The sequence below is a fragment of the Canis lupus genome, chromosome 30 (genome assembly GCF_003254725.2).
Source record: "Canis lupus dingo isolate Sandy chromosome 30, ASM325472v2, whole genome shotgun sequence".
Lineage (NCBI taxonomy): Eukaryota > Metazoa > Chordata > Mammalia > Carnivora > Canidae > Canis > Canis lupus.
Genome location: NC_064272.1, coordinates 39,805,506 through 39,825,529, shown reverse-complemented (window position 1 = coordinate 39,825,529; position 20,024 = coordinate 39,805,506). Strand labels below are relative to the sequence as shown.

Below are 20,024 nucleotides of genomic sequence, written 5' to 3'. Positions count from 1 at the left end.
GGGCCACAGTTTGCCCTGTTACTTCACTTCTCTTATGGATCTTAAGAATGGTTGCTAATTGTTCAGTATGTTCAGATTTTGACTTGTTGTTAGGATGGAGTAAGCGTTGACTTCCAAGTTTCTTAACGTGCAGTACCAGAGACCGTAAGTATAATGGAATTGTAGATGCAGCTTTACATTAATAAATTCAACGACTTAGATCAAATGGATAAACTACTTGAAAGACACAAATTACCAAAACTGATGAAAAAATATGATTAGAATAAGAAATAACCCCAATCTTATAGAAATCCCTTCAAAAATAGAAAAGGGAATAGTTCTCAACTCATTTGGTGATGCCAATGTTCTCTTGATACAAAGACATTGCAAGTAACTACAGATCAATATATATCATAAGCATAAATATAACAACCCTTTATAAAAAGCTAAAAATTAAATTCAACAATATATAGAAAAGACAATACATAATAAGGAAATAGGGTTTATTCCAGGAATATAAGCTTAATTTAATATTCAAAAATTAACACAGAATCCTCAATAAACTATTAAGAAACCAAATTCAACAATACATTTAAAGGATCATACTCTATGATTACGTGAGATTTATTCAAAAGATACAAGGATGGCTCAATGTTCACAAGCGAATCAATGTAATAAACCACATTAACAAAAGGAAAAATTAAAATAATATTATCGTTTTGATAGATGCAGAAAAAGCATTTGATAAAACTCAACATCTATATAAGATAAAAATTCTCAATAATATGGGTATAGAGGATATATGTGTGTGTGTGTGTATGTATATATATATACATATATATATATATATGTAAACATAATAAAGGCTATATATGACAAGGCCACAGCTAACATCATACTCAATGATCAAAAGCTGCAAGCTTTTCTTCTAAGATAAGGAATGAGATAAGGATGCTTACTCTCACAACTTTTATTCAGCATAGTATTATAGTACTGGCCAGAGTAACGAGGCAAGAAAAAGAAATGGAAGACATCTAAATTGATAGGGAAGAAATAAGACTGTCACTGTTTGCAGATAACATGATAATATATATACACACACAGATATATATATATATGTATCCCTAAAGACTCCACCAAAACACTGTTAGAATAAACAAATTTAGTAAGGTCGCACTACAAAACCAAAATACGGAAATATGTTGTGTTTCTACACTCAATAACTATCAGAAAGAGAAATGTAAAAAGTAATACCATTTACAATTGCATCAAAAAATAAAATATCTAGAAGTAAATTTAATCAAGAATGTGAAAGACCTGTACACTAAAAACTGTAAGACACCAATGAAAGAAATTGGAGAAAACATTGAATAAATGGATAGATATTCCATGTTCATGGCTTGGAAGAATTAATATCGTTAAAATGTCCATAATACACAGTACTTGAACTACCAAAAACAAAGTTCAAAATACACAAAGCAATCTACCAATTCAATGCAATCCATATCAAAATTCCAATGCCATTTTTCACAGGACTAGAAAAAATAATTTTCAAATCTGTATGAAACTACAAAAGAACCAAATAGCCAAAGAAATGAGAAAGAACAAAGCTGGAGCTATCATGCTCTAATTTTAAACTATATTATAAAGCTATAGTAATCAAAACAGTATGGTATTGGCATAAAAAAGAACACACTGATCAATAGAACAAAACAGAGAGCAGAAAAAAACATGCATATATGGTCAATATATATATATATAATAAAGGAGTTAAGAATATATAAAAGGGTAAGGACCCTGTTTTACTAGATTATTAAAAAAATACTGGACAGTCACATGAAATACAAATGAAAGTGGAACACTATCTTACACCATATATTTAAAAATTAACTAAAAATGGATTTTAGACAGTACATCATAAAAACCCTATAAGAAAACATAGGTAGTAAGCTCCTTTACATTGATCTAGGTAATGATTCTTTTGGATTTGACACTGAAAGCAAAGACAACAAAAATCAACAAGTGTGAATACATCAAACTAACAAGCAAAAGAAACTGTAAACAAAATAGGTAACCTACAAGAGGGATAAAATATTTGCAAATCATATATCTGATAAAAGACTAGTGTCCAAAATATATAAAGGACTCTTACAATTAAATAACAAAATCTGATTAAAAGATGGGCAGAAGACATTTTTCAAAGATGACACAGAGATACCCAACAGACACATGGAAAGAAGTACAACATTACTAATCATAGGAGAAATGCAAATCGAAACCACAATGAGATATCAACTCAAACCTGTCAGAATGACTATATAAAAAAGGCAAGAAATAACAAGTGTTGATGAGGATATGGAGAAAAGGGAAACTCATGTGGACTGTTGAGATGTAAATTGGCATAGCCACTATGGAAAACAGTACAGATGTTCCTCAAAAAAACTAAAAAGTCTCATACAATTCACTGATTCCACTTCTGGATATTTACTCAAAGAAAATGAAAATGTTAACTTGAAAAAACATGTGCACCCAATGTTCACTGCAACATTATTTACAATAGCCAAGATACAGAAGTAATCTGTCCATCAACAGATGAATGGATAAAGAAAATGCAGTGTGTATGTTTGTGTATACATATGTATATATGCACATAGATACAGAGTAAAATATTACTCAGCTATAAAAATGAATGAAATTTTGCCGTTTGCAACAACATGGATGGACTTTGAAGGCATTATGCTAAGTGAAATAAGTCAAAGACAAACACCACATGATCCATTTTGATAACCAAAAAAAAAAAAACCCCAAAAAACAACGAAGCTCACAGATGAACAGATTGGTTGTTGTCACATGAGGGTAGGCCAAATAGTAGAGGAGAGTCAAAAAGTACGAGCTTCCAGTTATAAAGTAAATGTAAGCAAGGCAACTATAGTTGATAATACTGTACTGTTTATTTGAAAGCTACTGAGAATAAATCTTAAAGAAAAAAGTTCTATTACTGTATGGTGACAGATGCTAATGACTTACTGTGGTGATCATTTTACAATACACAAAAGCATCAAATCATTATGTTGTGCACCTGAAACTAATATAATGTTGTATGTCAATTATACCTCAATAATCAATATAGAGTTGTATAGTTTTTATGGGTGAACTGTATAGGATGTTAATATATCTCAATAAAACTATTATTAAAAGAGCAATTTGATGAACTTAATTGATAAAATTAAAAGGTACATTTCAATAAATGCAGAAAAGGCATTTGAAAACAGAATATCAGCCTATGAAAAAAGGTCTCAGGAAACTAAGAATAAAAACAGCTTCCTCAACCTGATAAAGGGCATCTACAAAAAATGATAGCTAACATAATGCCTAAATGCTAACAGAGAGTATAATAGGAAAAGAAACCTTTTCAGCTAATACTGTTGGAACAACTGGTTACCTATATGGAAAAACAAACTTGGATCAATGCTTCAGTTTATACCCATTAATTTATTCAAGATGAATCATAAGCCTAAATGCAAAAGATAAACTTACAAAGCTTCTATTAAAAAATACAGTTTCTTTTTACCTTTGTTCAGAGACCTTTTAGAACCCAAAACCCAAAAGAGACACCATCACAAGAAAAAACCTTTGCTTATCAAAGGCTATCTTCAGGAAAATTTAATAGGCAATTTCCAGAGTGCAAGAATAACTTTGCAATACATATATCTGACAAAGAACTTTGTAGTCAGAATGTATAAACAATGCAAAAGATGACAACTCAATTTTTAAAATAGGCAAAAACCTTCAACAGCCACTTCATAAAGATACTAAATGGTTAAAAAGCACATGAAAAGATGCTCAATATATATATTATTAATCACTATGGAAATGCAAATTAGAACCACAATGAGATACCACTACATTCCTGCTGAAACAGGATAACATTTTAAAAACTAAAAATATCAAGTGTCCATTGACAAGACTGTGGAGCAAGTGGAACCCCCCCAGATTGCTGATCGAAGTGTAAAGAGTACACCATTATGGAAAATGGTGTAGTATTCCACTTCTAGGTATTTACCCAGGAGAAAGGAAAACACATGTATACCCAAAGACTTGAGGAGAGCTTGACTTACAAATGCCCAAAACTGGAAACCCATGAGTCTATCAACAGATGAATAAATGAAAATTGTAGGATATGCACACAATGAATATGTGCAACAATAAAAAGAATCAAACTACCTACATACAATAACACTGATAATATCTAAAAAACAGTACACTTAGTAAAAGAAGCCAGCCAAGGGGAGTTTGATTTAATTTGTATGCCTTACCAGAACAGGAAAAAATATTCTATAATAATAGAAAGCAGGGCAGTGATTATAAAAGGCCAGGGGTAATGAGAAACTGACTGGAAAGAGGCACAAAGACAATTTTTGATAGAGGTATAGATTACATGAGTATCTAGATTTATCAAAAGTCAACAAACCACACCAGATATCTCTACACATCACTTGAATAAATCATATTGTGATGAAGAATAAAGTCTATAGATATAGCTAAGTATGCATAAAAAGGATATATATGCCAAAATATTAGCAACGGAATCATAGGTATTTTTTTCCTATAATTTTAAGAATATGTAATAAATTATCACTACCTATGTTTCAAAAAACAAACAAAACATGTCAAGCTCTTGAGGAAAGCCTCACGAAAAGGGTGACATTTGAGCAAGGACTTGAAGTAGGCAAGGGAAAAAGGTGTATGGATATACGGGAAGAGGAAATCGGAGGTTTTGAGAATAGAAGTGACATGATCTAATTTACGTTGTAGTAGATTCACTCTGACTTGAGTGTTTAGAATAGACTACAAGGAAGCAAGGGCAGAAACAAGAATCCTAGTCACAGAGCTTCAGGGGAAACAGTGAAGTTAGAGAAAGGTAGTCAAATTCTGAATATATTTTTTAATTTTTCCTGAATATATTTCAAATCAAAGCTAATATTATTTGCAGTTGGACTGGATGTGAGGCGTGAAAGAAAGAGAAAGGTCAAGGATGACTTCAAGGGTTATGGCATACAAAGCTAGAGTAGAGTATCCATTTATTGAGACAGAGAAGACTATGGGACAAAGAGGGGTTTTAGAGAGTGGGGTGAGGAAGAAAACAGGAGCTTGTGTCTGAGTAAAATTGAAGATATAAAATGGGAGGTCGTCACTAAGTAGGAGGATAGTTAGAGCCACAGGGCTGGGGGAGCTTACCAAGGGAATGTGTACACAGAGGACAAAAAAGAACTCACAAAAATGGGCTGGATAGCATTTCAGTGTCAGAAGGTCAGCAAGTTCTTAGCATAAACTAGAACTGAATGAAGGTCAGTAATACCTTCAAGTATACTGTGAAACTATTTTTAGAAACTTAGAGGATCACAAAAAAATACAATCAAAAAAGCCTTTCTGTTATTTGCTTAAATGAGTACTCTGCAAGTTTTTGCTGTTTCTGGAAGATGAAACAATTTCAATCTGAAATTGGAAACCATAGAGCAATAACCACCATTCACCTCCTAGAACTATATTTCTATAATCCCATGGGGTCAAGCTCCTCCAACTTCCATAACATTTACCAATGAAGGTAAAACAACGTATTTAGATTACCTTCCTCCAAATGGCAAGAATTATCCACTAAGGAGAAACTACATTTGTGTCCTGAATAAGACTCATCAGTCATCAGGTGATGCTCAAAGCATCTGAGGTAATGATGTACTACATAGCTGTCTGATCCTCAGATGTTACTTTGGAGGCTGATGATAAACTACAGGTCTGAGAACTCACTTTCCATTTCAAGATATTTCTTGAACTTTTTCTTGTTGTGACAGGCAACCAAATTGATTAAACCTAGGCAGGGGATTTGACACTATAGCCAGCAGACTTCTATTTGTTGATTGCTATTGATTTTCTTTGATGCTTCATTTAAAAATCAATAGTTGGAAAGAAAAATAGGATTAGTTTACACATATTTAAACATACTACTGTATGCTGGAGGAGGCACAAGTTTGGCAGAGCTTTGGCATCCAATTATAGGAAGAGCTCTTAACAGGTGAAAGCAAGGGCTTTAGATCGATAGGCAGTTTTCTTTCTCAATCAAAGAAAGTGGCTATAAGTTAAGCTCATCAATATTATTTTCAAGGCTTTCTTAAAGCAAACAAGTTTAAACTTTTGTGAGGGGGGCAGAGGGTCTTCCTTAGATCTACATTAAAAAAGGATATATCACTAACAGTTTTTATTTTGTTTTTAAGGATATTTAGAGTACCTGGAGTTCATCCGGGCTTTTATCTTTTTGGCTTTTTTTTTATTTTTCTGCCGCTCTTCTCCATCTTTCAAAGACTCTGGTAGAGCTGCACTTTCAACCACAACATCAATAATATACTTCTTTAAGGAAAGATGCTCCTGCAAGATAAATAAATAATGATGATGATGATGATGATGATGCCTGTTAAAAAAAATACAGACTATAGTGAGTATAAAAGAGTATACAGATGAAAGTAAAAGTAATCTTTATGAAATGCTGGTTTTCACAATTGCTTTTGAAGAAATTGTTCTACTTAAGACTTCATTGACTTATCAAACTTTTGCTGCACATCAGTTGTGATGAATGCTAAAGATACAAGGACATACGCCTATTCCTCACAACCACAGTGCAGAATAAGAGGTAAATATATATATGAACACACAAACACAAATCTACAATATCAACCAATAAGTGCCAATTAGGAAGAGTTCAAAAGGGAAACAAAAGCACTGTCCAGTGGGGGTCAGGAGGAAAGGTTTCAGGAAGGAAGTACCATGTTTGCTATCTCTTGAAGAATGGACTGAACTTAAATGCATGGATATTGGATCTATGTGTTTTTCTTTGGGCTGGGAGCTGGGAAAGGTGACAGAAAGGAAAAATAAAAAGGGCATCTCATAAAACACACGCAGAGATGAAAGTAGAATGCAATTATTGGCAACAGAGATCTGGTTTGGATGGAACACAGAAAGTCTGCCCCCATATCCCTCCTTATCAATGTTAGATTTTACAGCCCTCATTATAATACTTCTTAGCATGTACACAGCATGTACGTTCCCTTCCCCTCTCTTCTTTATTCATACTTTCATGGCAAAATACTAACTCTAAATCCAGCTCTCACGCTACTCTGTACACATACCTGGGCAGGTTAATGTGGCTATAATTATGAACTATGTTGACTACTCTCACATTAAATTTATGACATCTCAAATGGCCTCTAATATTGCCAGGCAACCAAAGCAGCTTAAACTATTTTCTCCACACACTCTTTATAGAAATTATTTTCGACTTTCTCCTCAAATTTCTAATACCCTAAATCACTTCCTTTTTCCTGACACCTTTTCTTCACTAGGCTTCCAAATATTACACTACCAGCTGTGCCTTCTAAATCTTCTTTGGTGCATCCTTTTGCTCTGCTTGATCAGTAAATGTTGGAGTATCCCAGAGCTATTCTTCTCTATCCAAACTCACTCATCAAGTGTAGTGACTTGAAATATTATTTATACAAAGGCAATTCACAGATTTTTATCTCTAGCCTTGACCTCTCCTCTGAACTCCACGCCCATATCAAACTGTCTAAAAATGTCCACTTAGATGGAGTATTTCCAACATGAGCATTTCCAAATAACAGTCCATAACAAAACATTTATGCTCCCCATATACATAGTTACTCAGGATTTCCCATTTCAGTAAATGGTACTATCCTTTATACAACTGCTCATATTCAATACATCAGCAAATCCTAAGAGCTCTACTTCCAAATAGATCCCAAAATTCATCCCAAATCCAATCACTTCTGCCTACCACCATCATCAGCTCTTGCCTATACTACCAACAGTCTCTTAACTGGTTTCCCAGCTTCTACTTCAAGTCTTTTCATTACAAAAGTAGTCAGTGATATTTTTAAAACATTAATCACAACACATTATTCCTCTTATCAAAATAACGCCATTTCATCACATTTAAAGTAAAATCCAAACTCTTTACAATGGCCCACAAGCTCTTTATCATTGACCTCTCTGAACTTATAGTACTGTCTCCTTTTCTCACTCTGCTCCATCCACAGTAGAGTAGATGTTGCTTCTCATATTCATCAGGAATGTTACTGCCTCAGGAATCTATATATGTTGTTCCCTTACCCAAGAATATTCTTCTTCTAGATATTTGCACAGTCTCAGCTAAAATGAATACCCAATCCTAAGTAACACCCTCTACTATTTGCCATCTCTTTATTCTGTTTATTTTTCTTCATAGGATTTGCTTAACATCAAATTTTCATTTGCAATCTCTTGCACTAGAATATAAGTTTAATGAGGGCAAGGACTTTGTTTTGTTTCTGTATCTGGAACTGTGCCTGGCATATGGTAGACAATAAGTATGCATTAAATAAATAAGTATGAAAAGAGTAATGTGGTAAGAGCTAATAACAGTATTTATGTTCAAAAGAGTGAAGGTGCTCAAAAGGTGCAAACTTTCAGTTATATAAGATAAATAAATCCTGAGGATGTAAAGCATCATAACTATATTTAACAATACTGTATGGTATGTTTGAAAGTTTCCAAGACAGTGGATCATAAAAATTCCCATCACAAAAAGTTGTAACTATATGTGGTGATGGATGTTAATTAAATTAGTTGTGATAATTACTTCACTATATATATATATATACACACACACACACACACACACACACACAAATATATACACATCCAAACATTATGGTGTACACAAAAAACTAATACAGTGTTATATGTCAATTAAATCTCAATTTAAAAAAACAAAAAATATTTATGAAGGCTTATTATTAAGCTAAGTACTTTACATATAATCACTCATTCAGTCCTTTAAACTATACTTGGAATATACTTAGAAGGTGTGTATGTTTATTATTTCCATTGAAACTGTGAGAACAAACACAAAAAGTCAAATTACTTGCCCAAAGACAGTCAAAATCATAACTGAGCAACTTTTTCAGACAGTAAAGTAATAAAGCCTAAATTTAAATCAGACAGTATGATTAGAGTGTCTATACTTTTGGCTACTACCTTAGCGATATGGCTGGAAAATGAGTTTGGGCCACAGAATTGTACTTACTATGAAAGTTTTCAAATCATAAGGTACCAAAAAATAAAAATAAACCAAAAACTCTACAGGCAAAGGGAGAAAATACTCTCTCAAAAGCAAAAGCAATTTTTTTCTTTGATAAGCGAAGCCTGTTGCATAGGCTTTATTTCAAATCCTTTATTTCAAATCCAACTAGAAAAAAATAACCCAGGTCTCACATCAAAAGAAAGCAAAAATATAAATAAATAAAGATAACCCTCTTGCCATATCTCCTAAGGATACATGGTACAAAGCAAGTCGTATGTGAAATCACCATCCAGGTTATCATTTTTTGAATACTTAATATGTGATCAGCAAAGGGCTAAATTGCATACATTATTTCCTATAATCTTAACCCCATAGAACAGGTGGCAATATGTTTACATTTCACAACATGTTTAACAATGGCTCAAAGAGGTTTGGCATTATGTCCACAGTCACAAAGCTCAAGGTCAAAACCACAACTGGCTAACCTCACGAGAGAAGCTTTTCTAGTACTCTACATTCCTTCTACCTAACATGGCTCAAGAAAACAAAGTCTCCCATGTAAATTTCTACCTCTGCCCAAGGAAAAGTAATACTCTAAATGACATTTTCAATTTTATGAAAGGCTGAATTATACTATTTTCAGTTGTTTATAAACATCATTTACATATCTAATAGAATCCACTTATGATCCTTACACATAAATGCAGGCACTATATAGAAAAACTTGGAAATTTATCCACAACTATCAAAAACCATATCTTTTAAACAAAAAGAATACATTTACATACACAAACACACATGCATTATGTACTCACATTTATATTAAAATTTTTTTAAATCTCAAAACTAAAACAAATGAGAATATATTTATATTTTTATGACTTAATAGTAACTTTTTTCTTAATACAAAATCTGTAAGTGTTAATTATAGGAAATATAAATAGAATTAAGAAATAAAAGTCTTCAGGGACACCCGGGTGGCTCAGTGGTTGAGCCTTTGGCTCAGGTCGTGATCCCCGGGTCCTGGGAACGAGTCCCACATTGGGCTCCCATGGGGAGCCTGCTTCTCCGTCTGCCTGTGTCTCTGCCTCTCTCTGTGTGTCTCTCATGAATAAATAAAATCTTAAAAACAAACAAAAAAAATCTTCAAAACAACGTACACACACACAAAAGAGATAAAGATCTCCTATAATACACCTAAAAATAATTATTTGAGTATATCCTTCCAGACATTTTTCTTTGTATATATTTGTTTTTGTAAAAGTAGAATACACCATTTATGATACTTTATAAACTTCTTTTTCATTTAACATTGCAAATATATGGGTGCCTGAGTGGCTCAGTCATTTAAGCAACTGCCTTCAGCTTGGGTCATGATCCCAGGGTCCAGGGATCCAGCCCGGCATCAGGCTCCCTGCTCAGTGGGGAGTCTGCTTCTCCCTTTTCCTCTCCCTCTGCCCTTCCTCCCTCATTACCCTCACTTGTGCGTGCTCACTTTCTTTCAAATAAATAAAATCTTTTTAAAAAATCCAAAAATATTCATACCATTAAATAATATTCTACAATATAATCCAGTGGCTGTAAGGTATTCCATTCCTGAATACACCTAACTTTACTAAATGCTTTGTTGTTAGATATTTGGATAATTTTTTATTTTCAATATTATAAATCAGTACAACAAATATTCATATAGTCACAATTTTAAACACATAATATACTTTTCCCTTATGATCAAATCATGGAACTGAACTTCCTACATCACAGATTACAGATATTTTTAAGGATTTTCATTAAATATTCCCAAACTGAACCAAAACAGGAATTAATTTATATCTCCACAAGTGATTTGCCATACCTAGTATTTCTATTTTGTTTGTAAATCTGTCAATCTGTTGGCTGAAATACTGATGTTAGTATGTTAGACCATTTGTATCTTGTCCTTTGTGACTTAAAATGTGTCTTTTGTCCAGTTTTCTGTAAACACATTTCAAGTTTTTATATTTTTCCTTCTAGTGTTTTGCATTATATTTTAGTTTCTCTAAGAAACAGATCAGTTTTGGGTAATAAAAGAAACACATTGTTGGATATGACAGAGGATAATTAATAGTCATTTTCACATTAAAACTATGAAGACTTTATACAGGAAAGTTTTGAGATGGCTTCTGAAGATAGAAAGTATGTATAAAGGTTTTTCAACATTAAGGAGTGGTTGAGAAAATTTTGGTTTATTTCCATGAGGATTAGTCATTAAAATGCTTGTATCATAAGACTGTAAGTAGAAGAAGGCAGTGGCAGCAAAGTTTTAGATTATTTCTAAATTATCATATAGAACAGAAAGAGCAATTACATATCAAAAGCAAGACCCATAGAAAATATTTTCAATAAAACAAGGTGACAATGTATCCTCCTAACCCCCAAACAGAAGTAGGTAAGGTCAAATTGCCAACATATCAGTAGCTTCAGTGTCTTTGAAGGAGAAATCAAAGGGAAACGAGTGAATAAAGAACTTCAGAATTCTAGAAAAGGAACTATTTTTCACTGGAGAATTCAATAGGCCATTTTGAGAACAGCATTTAAAACAGAGAGAAGTATACCCATTCTAGTGGCAGATGAATGAAACATAGCTGCATTAAAGACTGAACAATTTGGTGAAGGCTAGTCCCAATGAACTCTCAAAAGCAATCTATGGAAGAAGCTGCCACAAAGGGAATTTAATTGAGCAAACTAGAAATAATAACAATAAAGGGGAAAATGACTTGATAAAAGGATAGCAAGGAAACAGAATCAAGAAATCTCTGAAAGCAGGTTACTGTATTTTTACACATAAAAGAATAGAAAAGGAGCTCCAGGAAATTTAATAGCTACCCTGAATCACAACTCATTCTAAAAGTCCTATAAAACCAATTCCATGTAAAAGTATCAAGATCAATAGCCAAAACTATTAAAAGAAAAAAATAACTAAAATTAAGCAATAATACAAATGATGAAAATACACCAAAAAATGCACAGAATAAATCAAATCTAACTATTTCAAAATGAGCTAAAACAAAATTTATTTAAAAGATTTTATTTATTTATTTATTTATTTATTTATTTATTTATTTATTTATTTATGAGAAAGTGAGAGAGAGCACAGAGAGGAGAAGGAGTGCCTGCCAGCAGAGCCCAATGTGGGGCTCGATCCCAAAACCTTGAGATCATGACTTGAGCCAAAGGCAGACGCTGAACCAACTGATCCATCTAGGTGCCCCTAAAACAAATTTTTAAAGTGGTAGAAGGCATGATAAAACACAAATCACCATCTTAATCATTCAAAATTTAGGTCATGAGACTACAAGAAGATTTCAAATGGAAAAAAAAATCATTTAAGAAATGAAAAGGAGGATGAGCACTGGGTGTTATTCTGTATGTTGGCAAATTGAACACCAATAAAAAATAAATTTATTATAAAATAAATAAATAAATAAATATAAAAAAAACAAAAAGAAAAGACAAAGAATGAATAAACACAACAAATAATGCCTCAAATAAAAATAAGGAGAAAAAAATATTTATATCTAAAGAAATAAAAAGGATTTGAGAGTAACTAACTGGAAATATAGGAAGATGGTGAAAGAAGTAAATAGAAATCCCTGAAAAATAAAACGAAAACAAAGGAACAGATCAAATATTAAGAACTATTAATTCAGGGCAGCCTGGGTGGCTCAGCAGCTTAGCGCCGCCTTCAGCCCAGGGCGTGATCCTGGAGACCCAAGATTGAGTCCCACGTCGGGCTCCCTGCATAGAGCCTGCTTCTCCCTCTGCCTGTGTCTTTGTCTCTCTCTCTCTATGTCTCCCATGAATAAATAAAGAAAAATCTTTAAAAAAAAAAAAGAACTATAATTCGGGAAAAGTTTCCTGAATAGAATATAATTAAATACTAATAAAATACGTCACATGCTCTAAAATACCCAGAGTCGCTAATGCCAAGACATATCCTATTACTACTTCTGAGCTTTGAAGAAAAAGGAAAAATTACTTGGACATACAGGGGGAAAAAGTGAGTTAAAAGGATTATAAGTCCCTTTTTGATAGTAACATTTTATACCAGGAAAAAATAAAGTAATATATTTAGTATTTTCAAAGAAATGTGAGCTAAGGATTTTATATCTAGTGAAACCAACTTTCAAGAATAAAATTACAGATAAATGCTACCAACATTAAAAATAAAACCTCAGAGAATATTATACAAATAAGATCTTCCTGAGGAATCACTAAAGAACAAGCCTCAGAAGATTCCAGGGGAAGATGACTGAGTAGGAAGATCCTAAGGCTCACTTCCCACCAATACACCTAGATTACAACCACGTGATTATAAATAACCCAGAAACTGACTAGAAGACTGGAAGTTCTCCATAGCTAAACGTAGAGAAGAGGCCACATGGAAGAGGTAGGAAGGGTAGAGACATGATCAAGAGGCACATAACCCTCACGGAGATATAGCATAGAAGCAGGAGTTAGAGAGACAGGAGTGAGATCTGTTCACTAATCTCAGAGAATGTGCTGCAGGGGGATCTTAGGAAGACTTCTCCAAGAATAAAGGAGCTCATGATGCCATTTCCCTCTCCTGATTCCACCAAGATACAGGGATATATGGGAACTAGCACAGCTAAAACACCCTCTACCCAGCTCACTAACAGCACACCCTGCCTCGATGTTCTCCAGCAAACCTTCTCCCTCCAACATACCCACAACTAGAATCCATCCAAAGTAGTCCCACAAGTGTGCCAATATGCAAGCAGCCCCAAAAGGGGTCAGCACCACACCAAAGTAACACCTACCCTGAACAGAGGAACAGGAAAATAGGATTACAGCCCCAGCAATTGGCTGGGGACAGACATCTGGTCTGACTGAAGGCCCTGCCCACCAACAAAAGCTTCTCAGGAGACAATATAGGGGGAGTGCCCTGTAGTTTGCTGCTACCACAGCTGAAAAACGCATGGTCTGACTTAACTCAAGCCCAAGACAGGCCCAGACTTGCACACTAACAACACAGGGACCAAACCCTACCATAATAGGCAAACAGCCACCGCAGACTGCTAAGCTTCAGGAAAACCCAGCTCAGATACAACAGTAAGGAGCACATAAACCACACAGGAGATACCCATGAAGCACCAGATTCAGGTTAACAGGGGATACCGCACTCCATGGCACTATACAATTTCTTCAACATAAGGCAAGAGCAGGAGATGTAGCTCATTTGCCTAACACCTAGGAAAATACACAGACTTAGATAAAATGAGGAGACAGAGGAATACATCCTAATGAAAGAACAAGACAAAATCACAATAAGAAGTCAAAATGAAATGAACCTAAGTAATATGCCTGATAGAAATTTAAAGTAATGGTCATAAAGATACTCCCTGAACTTGAGAAAAGAGTGGAGGACCTCAGTGAGACGCTCAAGAAAGAGAAAAAGTAAAAAGGAACCAATCAGAGATGGAAAATTTAGTAACTAGAATTAAAAATATCCTAGAGTGAATAAGTAATAGACTAAGGAAGCAAACAAACAAACAAACAAAAAAACAGATGAGGGTACTGGAGGACAAAGTAATGGAAAGCAATCAAGCTGAACAGAAGCAAGAAAAAAAACGAATAAAAGATGAGAATAATAAAAGGAACTCAGGGACACCATCAAGCATAGCATTTGCATTACAGGGATCCCAGAAGAAGAGAGAGAAAAAGTGGCAGAAATTTTATTTGAAAAAATAATAGTTGAAAACTTTTTGAATCTGGGGAAGGAAACAGAAATCCAGATCCAGCAGGCACAGATATCCCACAACAACCCAAAGAGGCCTGAACAAGAACACACAAAAATTAAAATGGCAAAAAGTAGTGATAAAGAATCTTATAAGTAGCAAGAGAAAATCGTTACATACAAGAGAAACTCCATAAGGCTATCAGCTGATTTTCTACCAGAAACTTTACAAGCCAATATGGAGGGGCATGATATATTCAAAGTGCAGAAAAAACAAACAAAAAACCCTGCAACCAAGAATGCTCTATCCAGTAAGGGTACGGTTCAGAATAGAAAGAGAGATAAAAAGTTTCCTACACAAACAAAAATTAACGGAATTAATCACCATTAAACCAGTCTCACAAGAAATGTTAAAGGGGACTCCTCTGAGTAGGAAGGAAGGACCATAAGCAGGAATAAGAAAAGTAGGAAGCACAAAAGCAGTAAAATTAAGTATATTTATAACAGTCAAGAGACTCACAAAATAAAAGGATGTAAAGCATGACGCCATATACCTAAAACATGGGGAAGAGAAGAGAAAAAATATAATGCTTTCGGAATGGGTTCAAGCTTATGTGACATCAACTTAATATATGCAATGAATATCATCAACTGATCCGTGCAAAAGACATTATATATAACATTAAAGGTAATGACAGGGCAGCCCCGGTGGCGCAGTGGTTTAGCGCCGCCTGCAGCCTGGGGCGTGGTCCTGGAGACCCGGGATCGAGTCCCACGTCAGGTTCTCTGTGTGGTGCCTGCTTCTCCCTCTGCCTCTCTCTCTCATTCTCTCTCTCTGTCTCTATGAATAAATAAATAAAATCTTTAAAAAAAAATAAAGGTAAAGATAAATCAAATACTGATAACAGATATTCAAACAATAAAGAGAAAGGAATCCAAGTATATCACTAAAGAAAGCCAGCAAACCCTGAGAGAGCAAGAGAAGAAAAGAACAAAGAAGTACTACAAAAAATAATCATAAAACAAGTAACTGGGACGCCTGGGTGGCTCAGCGGTTAAGCATGTGGCTTCAGCTCAGGGAGTGATCCTGGGGTCCTGGGATCGAGTGTTGCATCAGACTCCCTGTGTGCAGCCTGCTTTTCCCTCTGCCTGTGTCTCTGTCTCAGTCTCTCTGTTCCTCTCATGAATAAATAAATAAAATCTTAAAAAAATAAAAATAAAGCAAGTAACAAAATGGCAGTAAGTACATAGTAACAATAATTACTCTAAATGTAAATGGACTTAACACTCCAATCAAAAAACACAGGGTGATGGAATGGATAAAAAAAAAGCAAGATTCAACCACATGCTTCCTACAAAAGACTCATTTCAGACCTAAAGGCACAGGAAGACAGAAAGGGAATGGATGGAAAAGCATTTATCATTCAAATGGCAGTGAAAAGAAAGCTGGGGAGTAATACTTATATTGGACAAAATAAACTTTAAAACAAAGACTGTAACAAGAGACAAAGAAGAACACTATATAATTATAAAGGGAACATCGAGCAAGAGTATTTAACAATTTTAAGTATGTATACACCCAATATGGGAGCACTCAAATACATAAAACAGCTATTAACAAACATGAAGGTAGTAACTGACAGTAATTCAATAATAGCAGGGGACTTTAAAACACCACTTAAATCAATGGACAGATCATTCAAACAGAAAACTGACAAGAAAACAACAGGTTTGGATGACAATGGACCAGATGTATCTAACAGATATATTCAGAACAATCCATCCTAAAACAGAATGCACATTCTTTTCAAGTGCACATGGAATATTCTACAATAGATCATTATTAGACTACAAAACAAGTCCCAATTAAAAAGAGGGAGTCATAAAATGCATCTTTTCTGACCACAACACTATAAATCTAGAAATGAACCAGAAGAAAAATTCTGGAAAGAACACAAATACATGGATATTAAATAACATACTATTAAATAATGAATGAGTCAATCAAGAAATCAAAAAGGAAATCAAAAAACATGGAGACAAATGAAAAACACTTTAGTCAAAATTCCTTAGGATACAGCAAAAGTGATACCAAGAGGTAGTTTATAGTAATACAGATCTGGCTCGAGAAGAAAAATATCAAAAAAAAAAAAAATCCAACCTAATTTTATACCTAAAAGAGAGAGGGAATAAAAAAGAAGAAAACCCAAACCTGTAGAAGAAAGGAAATAATAAAGATTAGAACAAAAATAAATGAAGCTAAAACTAAAAAACCACAGAACAGATAAATGGAACGAGGACTTAGTTCTTTGTGGAAAAAAAAAAATCAACAAAACTGATAAACTTATATGCAGACTCATCAAAACGAAAAGAAAGAGGATTCCAACAAAATGATGGAATGAAAGAGGGAAATAAATACCACCACAGAAATACAAATAATTATAAGAGAATATTATGAAAAATTATATGCCAACAAATTGGACACATAGAAGAAATGGACAAATTATTGAAAACATATAACCTGCCAAAACTGAAATCAGGAAGAAATAGAAAATTTTGAACAGACTAATTGCCAGCCATGAAAGTGAATCATTAGTCAAAAAGACTCCCATCATACAAGTCTAGGACCAGATGGCTTTACAGGTGAATTCTATCAAACATTTAAAAAAGAGTTGATATCTATTATTTTTAAACTATTTAAAACAACAGAAGAGTCAGAAAAGTTTCCAATTTCATTGTATGAGGCCAGCATTATACTGATACCCAAACCAGATGAAGACACCGAGAGAGAGAGAGAGAGAGAGAGAAAGAGAGAGAGAGAGAGAGAGAGAGAGAAACGATGAACACACATGCAAAAATATCCTCAACAAAATATAAACAAAACAAATCCAACAATGCATTAAAAACAAATCATTCACCGAGATCAAGTGGGAATTATTCCTGGGATGCAAGGGTGGTTAACTATTCACAAATCAATCAACATGATACATCAGATCAAGAGAAAGGATAAAAATCATATGATTATTTCAAAAAATGCAGAAAAAACATTTAATAAAGTATGGTACCCACTTACGATAAAAATTCTCAACACAGCAGTTTCACACGGAATATACTTCAACATAATAAAGGCCATCTATGAAAAACCCACAGCTAGCATCATACTCAATGGTGAAAAGAGGAGAGCTTTTCCCCTAAGATCAGGAACAAGCCAAGTATATTCACTCTCTCCACTTTTATTTAACATAGCCCTGAAATTCTAGCCACAGCAATCAGACAAGAAAAAGAAATAAAAGGCATCCAGGTTGGTAAGGAAGAACTAAATATTTCACTACTTGCAGATCATATGACACTATATATAGAAAATCCGAAAGACTCCACCAAAAACCTACTGGAAATGATAAATGAATTTATAAAGGTTGTAGGATACAAAATCAATACACAAATCTATTGTATTTCTATATACTAAATAATAAAGTAGCATAAAGAGAAATTAAGAAAATAATCCCATTTATAATTGCATCATAAACAATAAATTATCTAGGAATAAACCTAACCAAGGAGGTCAAAGACCTATACTCTGAACTATTAAAGATTGATGGAATAAATTGAAGATGACACAAATGGGAAAACATTCTATGCTAATGAATTGGGAGAATAAATATTGTTGAAATGGCCATACAACTAAAGCAATCTAAAGATTTAATGCAATCCCTATCAAAGTATCAACATTTTTCACAGAACTAGAATGAATAATCCTAAAATGCATATGGAACTGGACAGCTACATGTTAAAAAGTGAAATTGGACTACTTACTTCCTACAACAAAATAGCAGTAGGGAACTGATTTCATAAATTATGGCACATGTATTAAAATGATACTACACAGATTTGATTAATTTTAAACAATAATGATATTAAAAACTGTATGTACTGTATAATGTTAAAAAATAAGGATTCAAATCTACACAATGTAGTTTATATATAAAAAAGCATGTAAGATTTATATACTAATATATAAAGAGCAGAAAATAGGTCAAATGGGTCAAATGTTAATAGTAACTATTATTCCTTATCCAATTGTCTAAAATTAGTATTAGTATTTTACTTATTATAAAGTTAATGTTAATATGGAAATGCAAAGAAAACTTTTTAAAGAAAACAATGTTGATCTGTACAAGGTTATAGTTGCTGTAAGCTTATTAATGCTGCAGAAGAATAAATATAACTGCAAAAATACGCTCATCTTTCATGTCTACTCACAATCACTATTAAGCCACAGGCAGAAGGAAAAGACACAGTATGTATGATTTACTTAGTCATTTTCAAAATATGAAGCACTCAGAACCAAAAAAATCACCCCAAAAGGTGTGGATCTCCTTCCTTCCTAATTGAAAAAATATATCATGTAGCCTCATGGAATCCTGTTCAATGCACTCCTACTCTCTTACTAACAAGTCAAGAAGTGGCCATTTGACTACTTGATACTATTAATCCTAAATAAGTATTAATTAGAGACACTGTTTTTCCTTTAGGCATAGAAAAGCAGGTTGATGCAAAAGAAACAGCACTGAACTAGGAGTCAAAATATGTAGATCAAGATAAATTCTGCAACTCATCACTGAGTGACTTCTTTGGGCCAATTCCCTCCTTAGTAAAATAAAGGGATTAGATAATAAATCCTAAAGTCCTCCCTTTTCTAACATTCTAAAAATTAAAGTAACAAGCCCAAAAGCTAATCAGTGATGGCTAATTACACACACACACACACACATACACACACACAAAATTGTTAAGTTTAGCTTTTAAGTCACAATTGTGACTTCTTATTTAAACAACCTTGCTACAATATGAAATACAAATAATGTATATAAGAAACTAATACCTATATGGACATGATCTCATCAAAGTTTATACCTTTCCTGGAACGCCTGGGGGCTCAGTGGTTAAGCATCTGCCTTTGGCCCAGGGCGTGATCCCAGGGTCCCAGGATCGAGTCTCACATCGGGCTCCCTGCATGGAGCCTGCTTCTCCCTCTGCCTGTGTCTCTGCCTCTCTCTCTCTCTCTGTGTCTGTCATGAATAAATAGATAAAATCTTTAAAAAAAAAAAAAGTTTATATCCTTCCCATTCTTTTAATTACCTTTTATGGTTTTCTTCTACCATAATTTACTAAATTTAA

At 33.8% G+C, this 20,024-nt stretch overlaps 1 protein-coding gene across 13 annotated transcripts in view; it reads right to left on the bottom strand.

The window, feature by feature from the left end:
* SCAPER (S-phase cyclin A associated protein in the ER) overlaps window positions 1-20,024 on the bottom strand; it is a 435,057-nt gene that overhangs the window by 250,018 nt on the left and 165,015 nt on the right. For all 13 annotated transcript variants that reach the window (XM_035708613.2, XM_025472080.3, XM_035708615.2 and 10 more), the window contains one exon: window positions 6,263-6,399. In XM_035708613.2, the coding sequence (XP_035564506.1) occupies window positions 6,263-6,399 (137 nt within the window). The remainder of the gene's footprint in view (window positions 1-6,262; window positions 6,400-20,024) is intronic.